Below are 18,450 nucleotides of genomic sequence, written 5' to 3'. Positions count from 1 at the left end.
CTCAGCTTGAGCTTCGTCTCCAATGTGCCAGGAACCAGAAATGCTCCGAATGGGATGACGTCGTATTGGCTGCCGTTTGAGCTTTCTTGTAAATTTCCATAATTGAAACTCTGCGTCAGTGGGCGATTCAGCTCGTACCAGCGCATCGCTGATACACCTCTTTTGAAGCAGGGCGAGAGCAGCTTTAAGATGCCTCGTGGCTTCGTTGTACATGGATTTGGCATCAGGCGTGCGTAATCTTAACCAGCGTCTCCTGGCCCATCTTTTGTGTATTAGTAGGTGTTGGGCCTCCAAGGTGAGGGGGATGTTGTACGGAGACTGTTGTCTTGTTTGGCAAGATGGTGGGGCGGCTTGGTGCGCAGCTTTGACTATTTCTTCCTGCAGTTTGTTTGCTGCGTAGTCCACGTCTTCAGGAGTGTTAAGTTCCATTTCTATGTGCAAAGAGTAATGGAGCTCGCGCCTAAAGACTCCTAAATCTGATCCTGCTGGCAGTAGTTGTTTCCTAATGGGCAAGGGCTGTGGCTGCGCGTGGATTGTGACTATTAGTGGCAGGTGGTCAGAGGATAGGTCCAAGGATTCTTCAATGGTCAATTGCCGGTCACAGATGCCTTTGTAGACAGCGAAGTCGATTGCCGAGGGCCTGTGTCCATTAATTGGGTAACGGGTGGGGGCTCCAGTCGCCAATATGCTGAATTGTAAGTTTTGAATCGCCTCAAATATGACTTCTCCGCGACGATTCGCACTATTGCTTCCCCAAAATGGGTGCCATCCATTCCAGTCGCCGCCGATGAGGGTCTTATTCAACCTTTGGCCTAGAACCTGTTCCATGTGATGATCACACAGACCAGTGTTTGGCGGAAGATAAATTGACGCAACTTCGATCGCTCCAATAGACGTAGGCAGGGTGATGGCTGAGACCTGCATTGTTGCGTTGCAAATTGGCAGTAAAGGTGTATGCGGTATTGTTGCTCGTATGAGGATTGAGGATCCACCAAAGCAGTTTGCTCCTTCACCATGAGCCTGATAGTGTTCGTATCCGAAAATTTGTGTAGTGGGGCACTCATGAGTTTCTGTTATTAACATTATATCTATGTTTTCTTGTGAGAGAAACGCAGCCAGTTCCTGAGTCTTGTTTCTCAGGCCATTGGCGTTCCAGATACCCACACGTAAAGCCATTATTTGTAGGCAAGCTTGGTTATGATGGCCATTAAACTGTTTAGCATGGTTGCTTGTTGGGATTGTACTTCTCGCATCGCTTTGAGCTCGGCATTAATTGCGTCAAACTGACGTTGTTGTTGCTGAAGCATTTCAGTGAACAAAGTGTCACTTGTGGTATTCTTATTTGACGGTCCACCTCTAGCGGCCTGTGCGTAAGAAACACCACTAATAGGCGTTGCAAAGCTCGTGGCTTGGGTAATGCTCCGGGGCCTTGTAATTTCGGAAGCAGTACTCGGACCCGTAGACGGTGTTTGTGTGGGACTCCTTTTTTGTGCTGGGGATTGCAATTTGCGCAACCGCTTGTATACTTGGCAGCCCTTATAGTTGGCTGGGTGCTGTAACTCACAGTGCACACAAGTTGGTGCCTGGTCCTTTTCGCGGGTGCAGTCTTTGGATGCGTGTTTCCCGGCGCAACGCACACATCTGGGAGCTTTGTGGCAGTAGCGTTGTGTGTGTCCAAATTCTTGACAGCGATGGCATTGTGTCAGGTCGTTGTATCTTCTTGGCAGTTCCACTGTGCAGCGTTGCCTGCAGACAACTCGAATGTCCAAAATTTCTTTGTTGTTGGGGGCCTGAGCCACGTCAACAAAAAATATATTTAGCGGTGTTTTGTCCATACGGCTCAGTGGGTTGTGCACATTTGTAATTGTGTGGCCTTTGGTTTCCAATTCCTTTTTAATTAGTGTTGTATCAGTGCTGGAGTGAAGCCCTTTGAACACGACTCTATATGGTTTGTCCTCCTTAAGCTGGTAGCAGTGGAACTCCAATTCCAGCTTAGTAAAGTGGTCTATAACTCTGCGATAGTCCTCACTGCATTGGGTTAATACACCTATGTTATTCTTCTTTGGCTTAATTACGTATGATTTAGCATCAATTACTTTATCTATTATCTGTTGAAGTAGGGCCACAGACTTGATGTTTGGACACCATATGGGGGGCGGACGAGGTTTCGGAGTAGTTTGCTGGTCGGTCAATACTGGGGCTTCTGGAGCTACAGGTGATTCGCTGTAGTCTTCATCTTCTTCTACGAGCAGTGAAAATCGATTTTCTGATATTAATGCTGCATTGCTGGTGCTTGGTTCGTCGAAGATGAGCCTTTTCTTGATGGTTTTTGGTGAATTTGGCTGTTTACGTTTCGTGTTTTTGTTGTTAGTGATGCCTTGCACGGAGGCGATATCTATTTTTGAGTTTATTGGCATGATGGAGGCTTGCCTATTTGCCATCACAACGTTAAGCTGGGCTTGCATTTCTGCATTTACCTTTACAGCTGTAGCGAGGTTATTGACATTAGATGTCATCGCGGATTGTGCTTTTGAGTGCAGGCGCACTCGCGCCAAGCGACGAAATTTCGTAAATTGCAATTAAAGCAATTGAGTTACGCGGAAGCAAGCGATAAGAAAACGCTGCGTGTGCGGTTTTTGTTGCTGTTGCGTTGAAGAATGCACCGCAAAGTTCTATTTTTAGAACTCTGCAGCAGTAGAGCTTAAGCGAAGGCTGTTCGAATTCACGTCTTTACAGGTCGAACGACTGATCGCGATTGTTTATTTGTATTATTTTCATTCTTTTTTTTTGTACTTTTTGCACCATTTAAAGAGGCGAGCACTGCGCTAACTTTATGGCCCCGTGCATTACAAACTGAAACATGTGTTTATTGTCCAACTGCTGCCTCCGCCCGTCCCCTGCTAGCGCTGTCTCCTGCTCGGTCCTTCGCCGTAGCTGCGTCTGGGCTGCTGAAAAATTTTTATTTTCGCTGTCAGCGAGGCGACACGAAGAACGAACCTGCAACACTTCAAATGTGACTGCCGCCCCCTTCGCCTCTGTTGCTGCCACACCACATGCCTACAAATAGCTTGTAAAATGTGAGACGCCTTTGCTACTCATTTGTTTGCATTTACTAGACGTGAGTGTGTGTGTGTGTGGTGTGTGTGATGTGTGTGTGGAATGCAGTTTTTGCTGCTACTTTTTGCCAGGTTGTCATTAACAAATGGCAAATTAAATTGCGCTTAAATATGTTTAGCATTGAAGCCCAACCCCTCATGGCAGCTCTCTTGAAATTCTTTGATGATGAAAATTCAACATTTTTTACCGAAAAGTTATTTAATTAGATTTGCCAAGCAACATTATGCTGGTTTATTTATAACTTAATTAGGGCTTACTTAATTGTAAAATAAAATAAATATTTTATTTCAAGTACTGCCTTTTGTTAGTATAAAGTCGGGAGATATGCCTCAAACTAATGCTTACTTAACATAAAATAAATATTTTAAAATAAAATAAATATTTTATTTAAATTACTGCATTTTGTTATTATGAAGTAGGGAGATATGCCTCAAACTAATGCTTACTTAACATAAAATGGCATATACTTATTCTCATACTATGGGATAATTTAAACTTATATTGTAAAATATTATAAAGCTATACTATAATCTATACAATGCAAAAACATAACTCTTCGCTTATGCTTATAAGAGTTGAAGTAATTTCTAGTCTAAAGCTTTCTTCCCTCCTTTTTAGCCAACATTCTAATATTTCCCCAATATTTACGCAATACGTCTCTCCTATATCATGAATCTATTTCACATGTCTCACATTTTTCCCAAAGGTTCTTCAATTCTCTACTTGCCCCACTCTTCAGACAAACCCATTCTGCAAGAAAACAATAATTTAAAGTTACTTTTTGCAGTTAGCTTATTTGAACGTAAACTTTGAAATATTACCTAGACTTCCAACTGGGACACAGTGTAACTTAAGAGCCTCATCAGCTGGCCACGCCCACACAATTGAGGCGAAAATAAAAGTTTCCGAGCTCCAATTGGAAATACTCAAGAGGAAAATAACTCAACATTGCGCAACGCCCACAAAATGCGAATGTGCCGCACTTCAATTAAATGCTCCAAAAATCTCGAAACACATGTTCAAAAGAAGTGCGCCGAAGGGGCGTGGAAGTACTTCCCCTTTGCTCCCATTGCCCGACAGAGATTGGAGCTCGAATCTATTAGGGTTTGACATTAGCATGAAAAACGCATTTTTCTTTTTCGCAACCGAAAAACCGAAATGCGAACGGAAATGTTTTAAATAACTTCCGAAGTTTTTGTGGGCAACATAATAAAGCCTTACATAGGTGACAAAACATTCAGCATCGATTGGGCGTAGCAGGGAGGAGGCGAACCAGCAGCAAGCACAAAGTTTGCAATTTCTTTTCTTTGCCTTTGCCTTTGTTAAACGGCATCGAGCCGACACTTTGATTGAATAAAATTGTTAAATTATTTTTTACCATCAAGTAAAAGTGTGCAAATGTGCTTACTGTTGTTGTTGTTGTTGTTGTCAACTTTTGAAAAAGTTTTGCATATTTATGCAATTGATTTGTTTACAGCCAAAATTTTATGCTTTCAAGGGTTCAGAATTTGACATTTTTTCTTGACTGAGTGTGAGCAAAACTTTGCTAACCTGTCGTATACTTGATCAATTGCTATGCCGAAAGATTTTTGATTGATTTTTGTTGAGCTTTGAGTTGCTGAGCTTTGATAAATTGTTAGATCAGTTAAGCAGAGCTTAGCTTAAAATCTGGATTGATCGATTGTTGAGGTAGAAACTTCTGCTAATAAACTTTTTTGTTTTACTTGTTTCAATTGAAATAAAGCTGTTTAATCTGTGAGAAAAGTATAAATGACAATTTAACTTAATCAGAAGCTAAGATGAGTTGGTGACCATAGAAAATCGAGCATTGAATCAAAGTCAAAGCTTGCTGTGCTCTATATTGTAGTTCTGTATTTATTAAAGCTTGTGAGCTTTTTATGGAGTTTATGGTATGCAGTCGATTGAACTTAAGGCAAAGCTTCTTAAAGCTTAACCAAGCTGAACTATGTACTCGGTAAGCTAATATAAATAAAAAGTAAATATTTCAGATTGTTTTAGTGTACGAAAATAAAGACAACGATGAATTTTTAAGCTTTTAATTGTCTCAAAAATGCTTAAGCTGCTTTTAATCAATCAACTTTTTAATCAAAGCTTTTCTTTATAGCTTTAGCTTTGCCTTTATGATTCACGCAAACATTTGTTCGATTATCTAACAAAAATGAAATCAGTTTTCCTTTGGCAAATTTGGATTTATTATGTATGCACATGTGTGTGTGTGTGTGTGTGGGTGTGTGTGTGGGTGTGTGTGTGTGTGTGTGTTACATTTAGATAAGCCTTGCCTCCTAGTCGGCCCCTATTCGCATGACTCTCTGGTTATCTTGGGCAAATCTCTCAGCCAAAACGTAGACAAAACGATGCGAAAACTTGGCTAACAGACGTCTGGCCTGGCTGGTAAAACTTTTGCCCCAACTGTTGGCCCATTGACAAAGTTGACATATGCAAAAAAAAAAAAAAAAAAAAAAAAAAAACAACACACAAATTATCAGCACATTTATCTGGGGAAATAATGCACGAATGAAAAGTTTTGATTTATTTTTAAGCGCAAAGTTTTGTGCCCTGTCACAAATTTTGATGAGGGTGCAAACAGACAGCCTAATCGAAGCACGAGACGAGCCAAATGCAAAATCAAATATGACATCAACTCCCACGAGACAACGAGTCGGCAAACGAAGCCAATAGACAACGAGCTCCAGTTGGAGATTAACGAACTTAAAGATGCTTATAACCAATTAACGTCTCTGAGCTGAACTTTCCTAGCAGCTGTCCCCGTCTCTCTCTCTCGCTCACTTTCTATGTGTTTGTCTACCTCATTTACTGCAAGCGCTTAAAATATTAAAATTTCTATTTAACAAATTTGCTTGGACTCCATTTTAAATATATTTAAAAATAATTTATATTTTAAATTTTCAGTAATCATCTTTAGTTTAACTTTGTATAAAATTAAGTTTAAATAATTTAATTTTAGTTATATTTTGTTACATAATAACTCAGCTGTTAATTTATTTAAATTGGTTATAATTGAGTGTTCATTAAATTCAGTCTGAGTATAGAAGATAGATAGATTAAGCTATCATAATATACTCTAAGTTTTTTAACTTTCAAAGTAAAGTCAGCTTAGTGTAATCTTCCACAATTTAGTTAAAAAATCTATCTAAAATGTTCTCCGAATTTCTTGAAGGTTGATTTATGAGAGCTGGCCCAAGTTCTATCTTTTCATACCCACAATAGACTCTTCTGGGTTTCTCACACAGCAAATTTATTTCTTAATTTGTATGTACCATCCGAATGTCTTATTAGGATGTATGTATAGATCAATAAGATATTATTTAACTCTCTCTGTTATTCTTTTTCTTATCTTCTCATCTACTCTCTCTTTCTCTTTCACTCTTCTTTTCTTTCTTTCCCCCAATCTGTCTATTTCGCTCTCTCCCTCTATGCCTTTCCCAGTCTTGCTCGTAAAGTTTTACTCTTGTGCTCTCGCTTTCTCCTCGTCCTTCTCGTTTTCTCACTCACTCTTCTTTATCTCTCTATATATCTGTCTCTCTATATATCTCTCTGTGTCCATATATATATTCCTGTGTTAATATCTATATATTTATATCTATAGCTGTATTTATTTATATCTCTAGCTCTCTCGCCCTTTCTCTCTCTCACTAGCTCTCTCGTTCTGTCCCCTTATCTTTCGCTACCTCTCTTTCCCTCTCTGTTTCTCTCCCACATTTCTCTCTCTCTATCTGTATATAAATATTAATCTCTCTCTATATCTTTCCTCATTTATCTTCCTCTGCTCTTTTTCTGTCTTTCTCTCTCTCTCTCCGTTACTCTCTTATCCTATTCCCTTCCCTTTCTCTATCTGCTTTTCTACCCCTCTCTCTATGTCTCTGCCTAAGCCTCCTTTGCTTTACAGAACATATATCTAATTTAATGTAAATGCTCCCCAACTCCCCATCCGTCCCACCTACCCTTTCGCATCGTACTCTCAGTGTCCAAAAAGTCTCAAATCGAATCGAATCGAATGGGGAGACAGAGAGCGAGAGACCGAGAGACAGAGTCATTGTGGACTATTACATCGATTTATCAACATGTCAACATATTTAATGAGATGGGGTTAAGGACATTTACTGTTATGTGCACGATACTCAAACTGTTTTACAATGCGAACTTATATGGCAGAGCAAATATTGCGTATACGCGCCATAGACCCGGTCATTGTTCCAAATGTTGTTGCAGCTGTTGCTGTTGCTGTTGCTGTTGCTGTTGCTTGTGATGTTTTGGTAGCTAGGATTTGTTTGCAGTAAGCGGAAATAGTTGTAAAGGGAGGCGCATGCACGTATGTTGTTGAAGTTTATATACTGGATAAACGTTATAGCCAGCTCACTGCCATACAACTAACTGACAGTCAAACACATGCATGCCGTAAAAGCAAATAGCTGTCATGTGTATGTATTTTGAATGGATAACCAAACCGAAATAGTTGTCAGCACATATAACTAGTCGAAACATGCAATTGGAGCTGCGAGCTGGGGGCTGTGAGTAGCGATGCTTGTTTATCCTGTCAATTTCTGCTGCCTGCCTGACTGACTGCTAAGCCCATCAAAAGCCTTATCACAGCAGCTTATAAATATGATAGATACCGATGTATGTATATCTATTTTTATCTATTCTTGTTTAAAAAAAATGAAGTAATAGCTAAAATTTCTGCGCAGTTTGCAAAATTGTTGAAATTTGTTTCCATTGTTAGTTTTGTGGCTTGTCCCTGTTATTAAGCCAGCAGCTGTTGCATTTCACAAAATTTAATGAACTGTTCACACACACGCATGTATTTTATGTTTATTTGGTTTTAGGCACAAAAGTCTTTCAATTTGGCCAGCCAAGACATTGTTGCTGCTGTTGTTGTTCCTGCCCAGCTAAGTATAGAGTTTGTTGTGTATGTTTAGCAATGCCGTTCATAAATACAAATTAATTGGCCTTGGCCATTGTTGGCAATTATTGCTGCTGCTGCTGCTGCTGCTGCTGCTCTGGAGTTCATTGAAAATTTGTTTACACTTTATGCACTCTGAAGCTAGTCGAATATTTCTTGGCATTCCTCAAGCTTAATTCACATATTCAGCAAACAATAAATTGCACTTGCAACATTTTCTAATTGATCAATTAATTGAATACGAATTTCGGAGTAAATGCAAATATTATCAAATTCTCTGAAAGACTCTAATGCTGTCTCACACTTACAAAGTCATCATTTTGTCAATTTTGTTTCAGCTTAAATTATATTTATTAAATTTTTTATTCAATTGATATGCTTTAATAATAATTGTAAATCTTTTTGAATTTATTTATATTTTTTTTACGTCTTTTATTTGCTATTAGTCGTTGTTTTTTATAAGTTATATTTCAGTTTCCAGTTTACTCGTTCCCGTTCCTTTCTTTATCTCGTTTTTCTCTGTCATTTGTATTGTCTTTGTATTCTAACGTTTCCCTTAACTTAAATGAAGTATTCTATATTCAAACTCGTCTCTCGTTAGTTCTGCCTTGTTCTCGTTGCTTTTTCAACTCGTTTATGTCCAGTTATTCGTTACCTTTTTTTGCTCCTACCATTTAGTCTTCACTTTTTTTTTCTTTCTTCCTTAGCTACTCTCTTTTCTCTCTGTAGTCCTTTTATCTTGCCTTTCAGCTCGTTTCTTTTTCTCGTCCTTTTGTAGACTCGTTGCTTAAATTCTCATTGTCAACATAGCTGTCTAAACATTTCTTGTAGCTTGCCATTTCATACTCTAACTATTTGTTCTTTCCTTAATCAATCCTTACTCTTCTTTGCTCTCTTTACAATAACTCGCCACTTTTGTCTCGTTGCTCGACTTTTGATTTCGACTATTTAACTTAAGCTTTTTTATTCTCTTTCCAACTAAACTTAGTCGTTTCTCTACGTATATTAGCTTTAAAGTTTTACTAGTTGAGGCTCTTCTTGGTCATTCGTTACTCTAACTACTCGTTACTTTAATTTCGTTTCTTTGTTTATTTTAATCAACTCGTTACTTTTGTCTCGTTGCTCTTTTATATTAATATCAGATTTCTACTAGTTATCTTAATGTTCTTTTTATTTTCTCTCGTTGCTCTTCTGAATTTTCTCTCGTTACTTTTCAATAAATGTTATTCGTTAGTTTGATATACTCCCTCTGTCTCCCTCCCTCTCGCTATACATTGCCAACATTATCGTAAATATCAAACACATATTTTGTTGCTGTTCACAATTCATAAATATATATATATATATATATAAAAATATATATATATTTATATATCTAGCATTATGCTCACGTCTTAACCATTTTATGGCTCAGAGGGTGTAAAGCGTCTGTATGAAAGCTGGAAAACAAAACCGAAATACAATGAGAAATGAAAAAGATGTCACCAGCTGCCGTTTTCAATCTTAATATTTGATGTTACACGTCGCACTCGACAGGCAGCTGCGACTTGCTTCTTTTTGGGCTCGTCGTCGCTGCTTTTTGTCTGTTCACATGTTAACGATTTGGGCCAGAGCCCCGTGACCTAGTCTCCACACTCCGAGTAACAGATAGTTAGGCTGAAAATTGTAATAAAAAAATAAAATAGAAAATGCAAAATGGAAAATGTAAAATGACAACTCATAAGAAGTGCCAGACGTTAACAATTTAATGCGTTTACACTTGACTTTCTTCCAACTCTGCATGCAATACATAAATTGGCTAATACTATATGAGGGTCCAGCATTTGGCCTAAATGGTCCTGCATACCAAATGAGTTCTTCCTCAGCAAAAGCCATTCTTCGGCCAGTTTTCTCGGTTGGCTTGAATGGAAATGAGTGGATTGTCTGTTGCGCACGGCTAAGCACAAATGAAGTGATTTTTTTGCTCTTCAAGTCTTTCGGCTAATGTTCCACAGATTGAGCGATATTTGTGTGAGGCATGAGCTGAGCTGAGCAGCGATAAAAAGGAATTGTTACTCGAATAGACGAGACTGAAGGAAGACTCGAGACTCGCGCCTCAAACTCTAAAATGGCAAAACAATTTAATGCTTCATTGAGAGCCGCACATATCGCTGGCAAATGACAGCCAATTGCTAGCGATAAGAACAGTTCCTAACTCACCACAAACTGAGCCAGAGCATGAGAGCTAAGCGTAACTGACTGTCTAATGCGCGCTGAGAGCTTAATGGCAGACATTGAAATTATATTATTTTTATATGTGTGTAGAGTGGGTCTTTTGGGAATGATTTCTTAGAAACTGATTATATTAGATTATAAATTGATTTTTAATTTATCAAATAAATAAACCTTAGAGCGCACGCTTGAATTAATCGATCTGTAGACAGAGGGAGAGAGAGCTAATCTGTGGCCCAAGCTTAAAATATTTTTCATATATTCTATATTTATATCTATAAAAATATATTTAAAAATTTTAAAATATATTTCAAATATTTAAATAGTAAACTCTGAATTAAGAAAACTAAGGTCTGATTACAAATTTTTTTCTATCTGCAGTTTTCCTTTACAAAAATAATTTGTTAATATATATGCTCTACAGAATAACTAGTCCAGCAACATATAGTTAAGATCACTGCTTGAATTTCGAAATAATTCAAAGCTTAATTACAAAATATGTAAATCATAAATTTTGTAAAAATTTGTCTTACAAATTTGAAGCTGTTCACAAACAAAAAGCTAACCAGCTTGAGCCTAGGCATCTATGGAGGAGTTATACTCTGTTTCTGTCTACAAAGGAGTAGGCGAAGCAACAATGATCAGAGATTCAGATACATGCCAGCAGTGTCACTGGCTACTATCGCATTGATCAGGCTTAGGAAAGCCCAGAATAACTAATACCTGATGACATGGTCTATTGCTAGTGGCAGCTTTCTTTATTTAAATATAGATAATTAATTTGAGATAGAGATGAATAAGTTTCACGTGAGTTTTTCATGGTTTGCTTAGCAAAATATTCCAAGACTGTAAGAGGCACTAATTCCCGAGAGTATATATTGATTTCTCAAGTATTAAGCTTCAATAAAAATAGTTAGTAATATGATTTACTATATAAAGATGTATACAAAATTAATATAATTATTTACAGATGGTTAACTTCGATTTTTACCTTGCCTTTAAGTGCCTATCGCTAAATTCTTATTAGAGTAATGTGTGACAATTAAATATATAAAAACTTAAAAGCTTTATAATGACACCCAGCCAATATACTCCTTATACACCCACGCGAGCGAGCATTAAAAGGCAGCTACAAATACAACAGGAAAAAAACAGTTTTGCAGTCACTTTCATTGCGCCGAGTTGTCAGCAAAAGGCGGCCGCGGAGCAAACAAAGTGGCAGCGACAGCGAGTGGGGTGGGAGTGCTTGGGGGGAGGGGGGGAGTCTTACAATTATATATTGAACACTGCGATAAACATATATGAAAAATGCACATGCGGCTGGGTGCCAAGTTCAATTCCGCAGGCCAAAAGTTTACGCCACTTAATAGAACTTGACGCAAATTCAATTACAGCCATGGCCACGCCCCCCGCCCTCACACACTCACATACATGGAGCATGTAGAAGTTGTTGAAGAAATTTGCGGAAAAACGTTGCCTTCGAATTTTCTGTGGAAAACTTTTTGCCCACCGGCGGCGGTTTTTTGTGTGATTTCTGTAAACGTTGTCACAGCTCAGCTCAGCTCGCTCTCTCTTTTTTCTATCTCTATCTCTATCTATTAGTTCTCCTGCTCTATAATGGCTCTTGGCCAGCATTCGATTTGGAAGTTTTTCGCTTGCGGCTGTTTACACTGCAGCAACCCCCACCCACCTGCTCCAACCCAATGCCACCCTCTCCTCCTACCTGCCTGCCTTTCTCTCTCTCTGGCTCAACTGCAATTAGCAAATAAAACTTGGCATATTTGAAGCGTCAATGAGGCGGCGGCTGGCTGTGCGAAAACTTTTGCAATCACTTTCCATTCGCTTCTTATTGGCCCAAAAAGTCTTGACTTGGCCAACTGCTTGACTTAGGTGCATTTCTTCTGTGACTTAAGAGCCTCAGAAGTCCTTTGAAATTGTTACTTCACTGTTTACAGTTTGCCTGCAATGGATCAGGCGGCGTCATCAATGAGCAAGGCAATATGTTAAATTTGTTATCAATATTAATTATACTGAAAGTTATACTGATATGCTAAAGCTTATATACATATACAACTTTTTCTATAAAATATATTTTTTAATATTTGTCATGAAATTTATTAAATTATATTTATACTTATATATATTTTTCAAAATATTTCTAAATTTTTACATTGTAAGAATATATAATTATTTATTTACCTATTTATTATTTCTCATTATTTTATTTATTTAAATTAAACTTAATTTTATATCATTTTATTATTCAGCAAAAACTTTATTGGTGGTTGTCTTTGCTATTTCTATTATATTGCGCGACCAGCCAATAGGTGGCGCCAGCGTGCTTGCAATGCAACAATTCTATGTTAATATATTTTGACCCATAGAGGGCGCACACCATGCACAAATTTATAGTAAAACATGAAAAAATAATACAATGCATATAATAAAATATGAATATAATAAATAAAATAAACAAAAAATTTTTTGAAAAAAGTACAAAATATATAAATTTAAAACAACTGATGATTAAATAACAACGAAAAACAGCTTAGCTAAAAAAAATAAAAATAAATTATATTATTGTTATTTGTAAAGTTAAAAAAAAATTAATTTAAAAATATTTTTATTTTTAAAAATATCTAAACAAAAGCTGAAAATGTTAGTAATACAAGAAATAATTATTTCAATTGTTATAATAAAAAATCATTTTTGTTATATATTTTGAGATCATTCACTTAAAATATTTAAAAATATTCAGAAAAAAATTGTATATTTATTAAAATTTTTGGTGAAATAAAAAACAGAATTTAACTAAAATTTCTTTTTGCCTAAGTGACTTGAACCTCTATCTAGGCCTTCTCAGATTGTTCAAAGACGCAAATTTAATAATATTGGAATTTGCTCTTAAGAACTTTATGTAGACATGCAAATATATATCTTAAGCATATTGTTATTTTAACAATTAATAAGTGCCCAATTGCAACTGCAGCACGTTCCTCAGCTTCAACTAAGCCGATCTGCGGTCCTCTCGAATGCCATGCGAAATAGCTTAGATAAACAGCAGCACGCAGCATGAAATAGTTGAAATATTCAAATATTCGGCATATGTTAATTAATTGTTATAAATACGTGAGCTTTGCTCAATTGCCAGCCACACTCAAGAGACGATGCACTGCAATTGGCTGTTAAGACTAGCTGTGGCTGTGCTGCTGCTGCTGCAGCTGCCGAGCGGCGAGGCGAGGCGACGTCATCGGGCGCATAAGGTGACGTTGAACAGGGAGACGAAGAGGGAGGATCGATTTTCATTACTTCAATTCGAGATCCCAGCACTGCGAGCCAAACTAAGGATTAAGACGAAGCCAACTCTGCTACGAGTGATGGCAACGCAAAACGGGAAAGAAGAGAGCTTAGTGAAACTGCCTCTGACCAATGCCTACAACACGGAATACTTTGGCAACATCAATATCGGCAGCAATCAGACCTTCAAGATACTCTTCGACACGGGCTCCTCGAATCTGTGGATACCCTCGGTCCAGTGTCCAGCCGATAGCTGCTTGCATCTGCAGCGCTACAACAACAGCCTCTCGAGCAGCTACCAGGCCAATGGCAGCGCGTTTCAAATCCAATATGCCACGCGAAACAATCAGCCAACCATACTGAAGGGTTTCCTGTCCACGGACACTGTGGAATTAGCTGGGCTTGTTATCAGGAATCAAACGTTTGCGGAGATCACATCGCTGCCGCCGAACGTCTTCAAGAAGTCCAACTTCGATGGCATCTTCGGACTGGGCTTCAAAGAGATCTCGATCGATGGCGTCGTCCCGCCCATGTACAACATCATCGAGCAGGAGCTGATTGCCCAGCCCACCTTTTCTTTCTACCTGAATCGCGATAATAATGGCACCATCGACCAGGAGGGAGGCAAACTCTTGCTGGGTCCAAGTGATCCCACGTTGTACAGCGGTTGCATGACCTATGTGCCGCTCTCCAAGATCGGCTACTGGCAGTTCACTGTGGCCAGAATCGAGCTGGGCGACAATCTGCTCTGCAGCAAGTGCGATGCCATTGTCGATGTGGGCACCTCGCTGATTGTGGCGCCACCGGCGGTGCTGAAGAGCATTAATGCCCAGCTTGGCCTGACCGAGGCCGATAAGCGCGAGGGCGTCTATACCTTGCCCTGCTCTCGTGTTGCCACGCTGCCCAAGCTCACCTTCAACATCGGACGACGCGATTTCGTTTTATCGCCATCCGATTACATTGTCAGATTCAAGAACGTCTGCGTCTCCGGCTTCACCAGCCTGGACGATGGCAGCGCCGAGCTCAAGGACGACAACGGTAACGACTATGGCAACATATGGGTGCTCGGCGATGTCTTCATGGGTCCCTTCTACATGGAGTTCGACATGGAGTACAAACGCATTGGCATTGCACCTAAAGTATAGACTTTCCATCATATTAAATTTCAACATTAGCAAAATTCCATTTTGTAATAAACTATTCACTTATTAAAACAAAATATATTTTTTTTAAATTATATTATAAATATTTTACTATTATTATAGGGTGTCATAGTATTGAGCTCATCATTCACTTTCTATGTAGACTGTAGATGGGAATATTTGCTACTCTAATATAATATCTTATGCCTTTTGCAATTGTATTTGGCTAAAGATTGCTTAATTAATCAATTATAAAAAAAATTGAAAAAATAAATTTCTTTATATAATTATTATGTATTTCTGCTTATTTTGTTACTCTATGAACACTTTTAGATTCAGTTTCGGTTCAATTTAATTGTGTTTTAAATTTACATAAACTTTAAAATTTTCGATAAATATTTATATTAATTTATGTAAATTAGTTTTTATTTTTTTTCGGACATTTTTCAAACTATTTTCAACTAAAAGCCAAAAAATGTTTATTTTTTTATTTTTTTCTCGCCATGCCAAACTATTTTCTACTAAAAGCCAAAAAATATTTATTTTACAACGATTCTCGCTATGTCAGCCATCCGATATACTAGTGCTTTCCGGCCTGTTTTTATATTTACTTTTATATTTATTGACTCTGAACTTAAATGAGAGAGTTAAGGAAAATATTTAGAAGATTGTTGTTAAGCTGTGAAAATAGTTGGACATATAGTCAGTATCACTTACAGGCAGGGTATCCCATAGACAGAAAGTTAAGTAGGCGAAGCTGTCAGCAGTGGCCTTTACCTTGCCGATGGCAATTTGAAACTTTACTATCAGCGATTGTATTTGCCTTTATTATTGTGAGTGAAGTATCTTACTGAAAGCCACAAACAATCTTCAGACAATACTCCCAAGGACAGCGGGCTTAGCTCAATGAGATCTCTTCTCTGCATGATAATGAACTTGAGGGTGGCTCTTAAACAGTTATCACCAATAAACTAAATAAATTAAATGAAAAATTAAAATTGTAGAATCAAACAGCAACGGGTTCTAGTCGAACTCATATTTTAATTTTAATACACGCCAGCCACAGACTAATACTAGGCAGAGAGTCAGAACTTGATGACAACTAAACTTTAAATAAAAATATTTATACTCAATGATAAGATAAACTTATGCTTTTCAAATTTTATGACATTTTATGACATTATTTAGAATAATTTGTTGACAAATTATGAAATCATAGCATATTGTTGACAAACACTTTTTCTATCATATCTAAGAATAAACTCAATTTGGTTATCATAATTTGCCAAAGTCATTTATAAACACTTTATGCCATTTTTCGCTTACGTTTTCCATATTTTGATAAGTATCAAATTTCCATATAAACAGAGCTGCGATAATATTTTGAAATTTCATTGTTTACCTTGCCGAAATGAATTACTTTTCTTTTTATTTTCAATTATAAATTTTTTTTTGAATTCGGTCAATTCATTTCGAGGGCTTAAGATAACTTTAACTGATAACTTCCAGAGCTTTAACACGTGTAATTTTCGTGCACGTTATGAAACAACTAATAAACTGCACGAAATTTGCAGTGTTTTTAAAATTCTTAAAATTATTATAATAAGATATCGTTACCAAAATTTAACTAAACTTTGTGCAGCCTCATGAAGAAGTTTAATATGAAAATGAACCGAATTAAAAAAAAATCTTAAATAATTCTTTAAAAGTTTTTAAAAAACTCTTAAAAATTCTTTAAAAATTCCTTACAAAAAACTCTTAAATATTCTTAAAAAATTCTACAAAAAATATTTAAAAATTCTTTAAAACTTCTTGAAAAATTCTTAAAAAATTCTTTAAGAAATCTTAAGAAACAATTAATAAATTCCTAAAATTCTTTCAATATTCTTAAAATTTTTTTTTTTTAAATGAAATTTCACTTGCAACTTTTACGCTCACTGTAAGGCCATCTATCTATCAATTAAAGTATTTGTAAAATTCATCACAATTAATGATAAATTTTTTATCGCAACGATATCAATCCTGAGCAAATGTAATCCCATCGCCGTTGCCTATAAATAAGCCCAGTATAATTGCAATGCCCGTTAGAGTGGCCCAGTCAAGGCTGCGAAAAAGTTTAAGCATTTATAAGAACTCAACATGTTGAAGTGTTTCAGCTTGTTGCTGCTGCTGCTGGGCATTGTGGCCCTGATCAGTGCCGAGGTGAAACGCATACCCATACACAAGCACGATCACAAGCGGACGCGGCTGCATCACAAGGCGGCGACGCGTTCGCTCAATCAGAAATACCATCCACAACAGGCGCTCTATGTGCCCGACTATGACGCGCCCAACTACTATGACTCGGGCAGCCAGGAGGATAGTAACGAGTATGTGATTGAGAATCTGTCGAACAATCAGAACATGGACTACTATGGCATCATCGGCATTGGCACACCGCCACAGTACTTCAATGTGGTGTTCGACACGGGCTCCTCGAATCTGTGGGTGCCATCAGTGCAATGTTTACCCACGGATGTCGCCTGCCAAAATCACAATCAGTACAATTCAAGTGCCTCGAGCACCTATGTGCCCAACGGCCAGAGCTTCTCCATACAATACGGCACAGGCAGTCTCACTGGCTTCTTGTCAATGGACACCGTTTCCATCGATGGCTTGAGAATTGCGAATCAGACGTTCGGCGAAGCCATCTCGCAGCCCAATGGCAGCTTCACTGGAGTGCCCTTCGATGGCATTTTGGGCATGGGCTACATGAACATCGCTGTGGATCAGGTGGTGCCGCCATTTTACAATCTCTTCGAGCAGGGCTTGATCGAGGAGCCGACCTTTGGCTTTTACCTGGCGCGTGCGGGCTCAGCCCAAGCCGGTGGCCAACTGGTCTTGGGCGGCGTTGATACGCAACTCTTCAGCGGAAATTTGACCTATGTGCCGATCGTGCAGCAGGGCTATTGGCAATTCGTTGTGAACAGCGCTCAGATGAATGGCAATGTGGTCTGCTATGATTGTCAAGCCATTGCCGATACGGGCACCTCTCTGCTGGCCTGTCCTGGCAGAGCCTACACCACGCTCAACCAGCTCATTGGTGGCTATCTCATGGATGGTGATTACTATGTCGACTGCTCAACGGTCGCTTCATTGCCCGTGCTCAGCTTCAATATTGGCGGCACCATCTTCAACCTGCCCTCGTCTGCCTACATCAGCAGCTTCACGGAGAACAACTCGACCTTCTGCATGTCCAGCTTCACGTACATCAACACTAACTTCTGGATTCTGGGCGATGTCTTCATTGGCCAGTTCTATACACAGTTTGATTTCGGTGAGAATCGCGTCGGCTTTGCACCTGTGGCCTAAGCGACGTCTGATTTTACCTGAAAATTTTATTTGAAAAAAAAAAAAAAACGAATCTGTAAAGCAAAATATATAAAAATTAAAAAAAAATGATTGCATTTAAAACATACAAAAAATATTTGGTCAATCAATTTTCAAGCAGTCAATCAATTTATTTGAATATCTCTGACAGTCAATCAACCATTAAACAGTCAATCAGACATCTATTAGGCAGTCGATCAGCTGTCTTAGAAGTAAAGCAAACCTATGTATCAGACCTCTAATGTATAACTGATTGATTGATTGACTAATGTTTTATGGACTATCATCAATCAGCCAGTTAGTCCACAGTCAGTCAATCAGGCTGTCAGATCAAATGACACTGAATATTCAACCGATTGATTGATTAATCAT

At 38.1% G+C, this 18,450-nt stretch overlaps 2 protein-coding genes across 2 annotated transcripts; both read left to right on the top strand.

The window, feature by feature from the left end:
• Positions 1-13,437: 13,437 nt before the first annotated feature.
• LOC111595835 (lysosomal aspartic protease-like) lies at positions 13,438-14,717 on the top strand. The gene has a single exon (XM_023309743.2). The coding sequence runs from the start codon at positions 13,438-13,440 to the stop codon at positions 14,710-14,712; it is 1,275 nt and encodes a 424-aa protein (XP_023165511.2). The 3' UTR covers positions 14,713-14,717.
• Positions 14,718-16,805: 2,088 nt separating this feature from the next.
• Positions 16,806-18,121, top strand: LOC111595826 (lysosomal aspartic protease-like). The gene has a single exon (XM_023309732.2). The coding sequence runs from the start codon at positions 16,849-16,851 to the stop codon at positions 18,058-18,060; it is 1,212 nt and encodes a 403-aa protein (XP_023165500.2). The 5' UTR covers positions 16,806-16,848; the 3' UTR covers positions 18,061-18,121.
• Positions 18,122-18,450: the final 329 nt, after the last annotated feature.

This window comes from Drosophila hydei, unplaced genomic scaffold, assembly GCF_003285905.1.
Source record: "Drosophila hydei strain 15085-1641.00,03,60 unplaced genomic scaffold, DhydRS2 tig00000172-arrow-pilon, whole genome shotgun sequence".
Taxonomy (NCBI): Eukaryota; Metazoa; Arthropoda; class Insecta; order Diptera; family Drosophilidae; genus Drosophila; species Drosophila hydei.
The sequence above is the reverse complement of the archived record's forward strand: the minus strand, read 5'-3'. Positions and strand labels throughout refer to the sequence as shown.

Coding starts and splice junctions, on each gene's coding strand:
- LOC111595835 (XM_023309743.2), top strand. CDS start 13,438: ATGCACTGCAATTGGCTGTTAAGACTAGCTGTGGCTGTGCTGCTGCTG.
- LOC111595826 (XM_023309732.2), top strand. CDS start 16,849: ATGTTGAAGTGTTTCAGCTTGTTGCTGCTGCTGCTGGGCATTGTGGCC.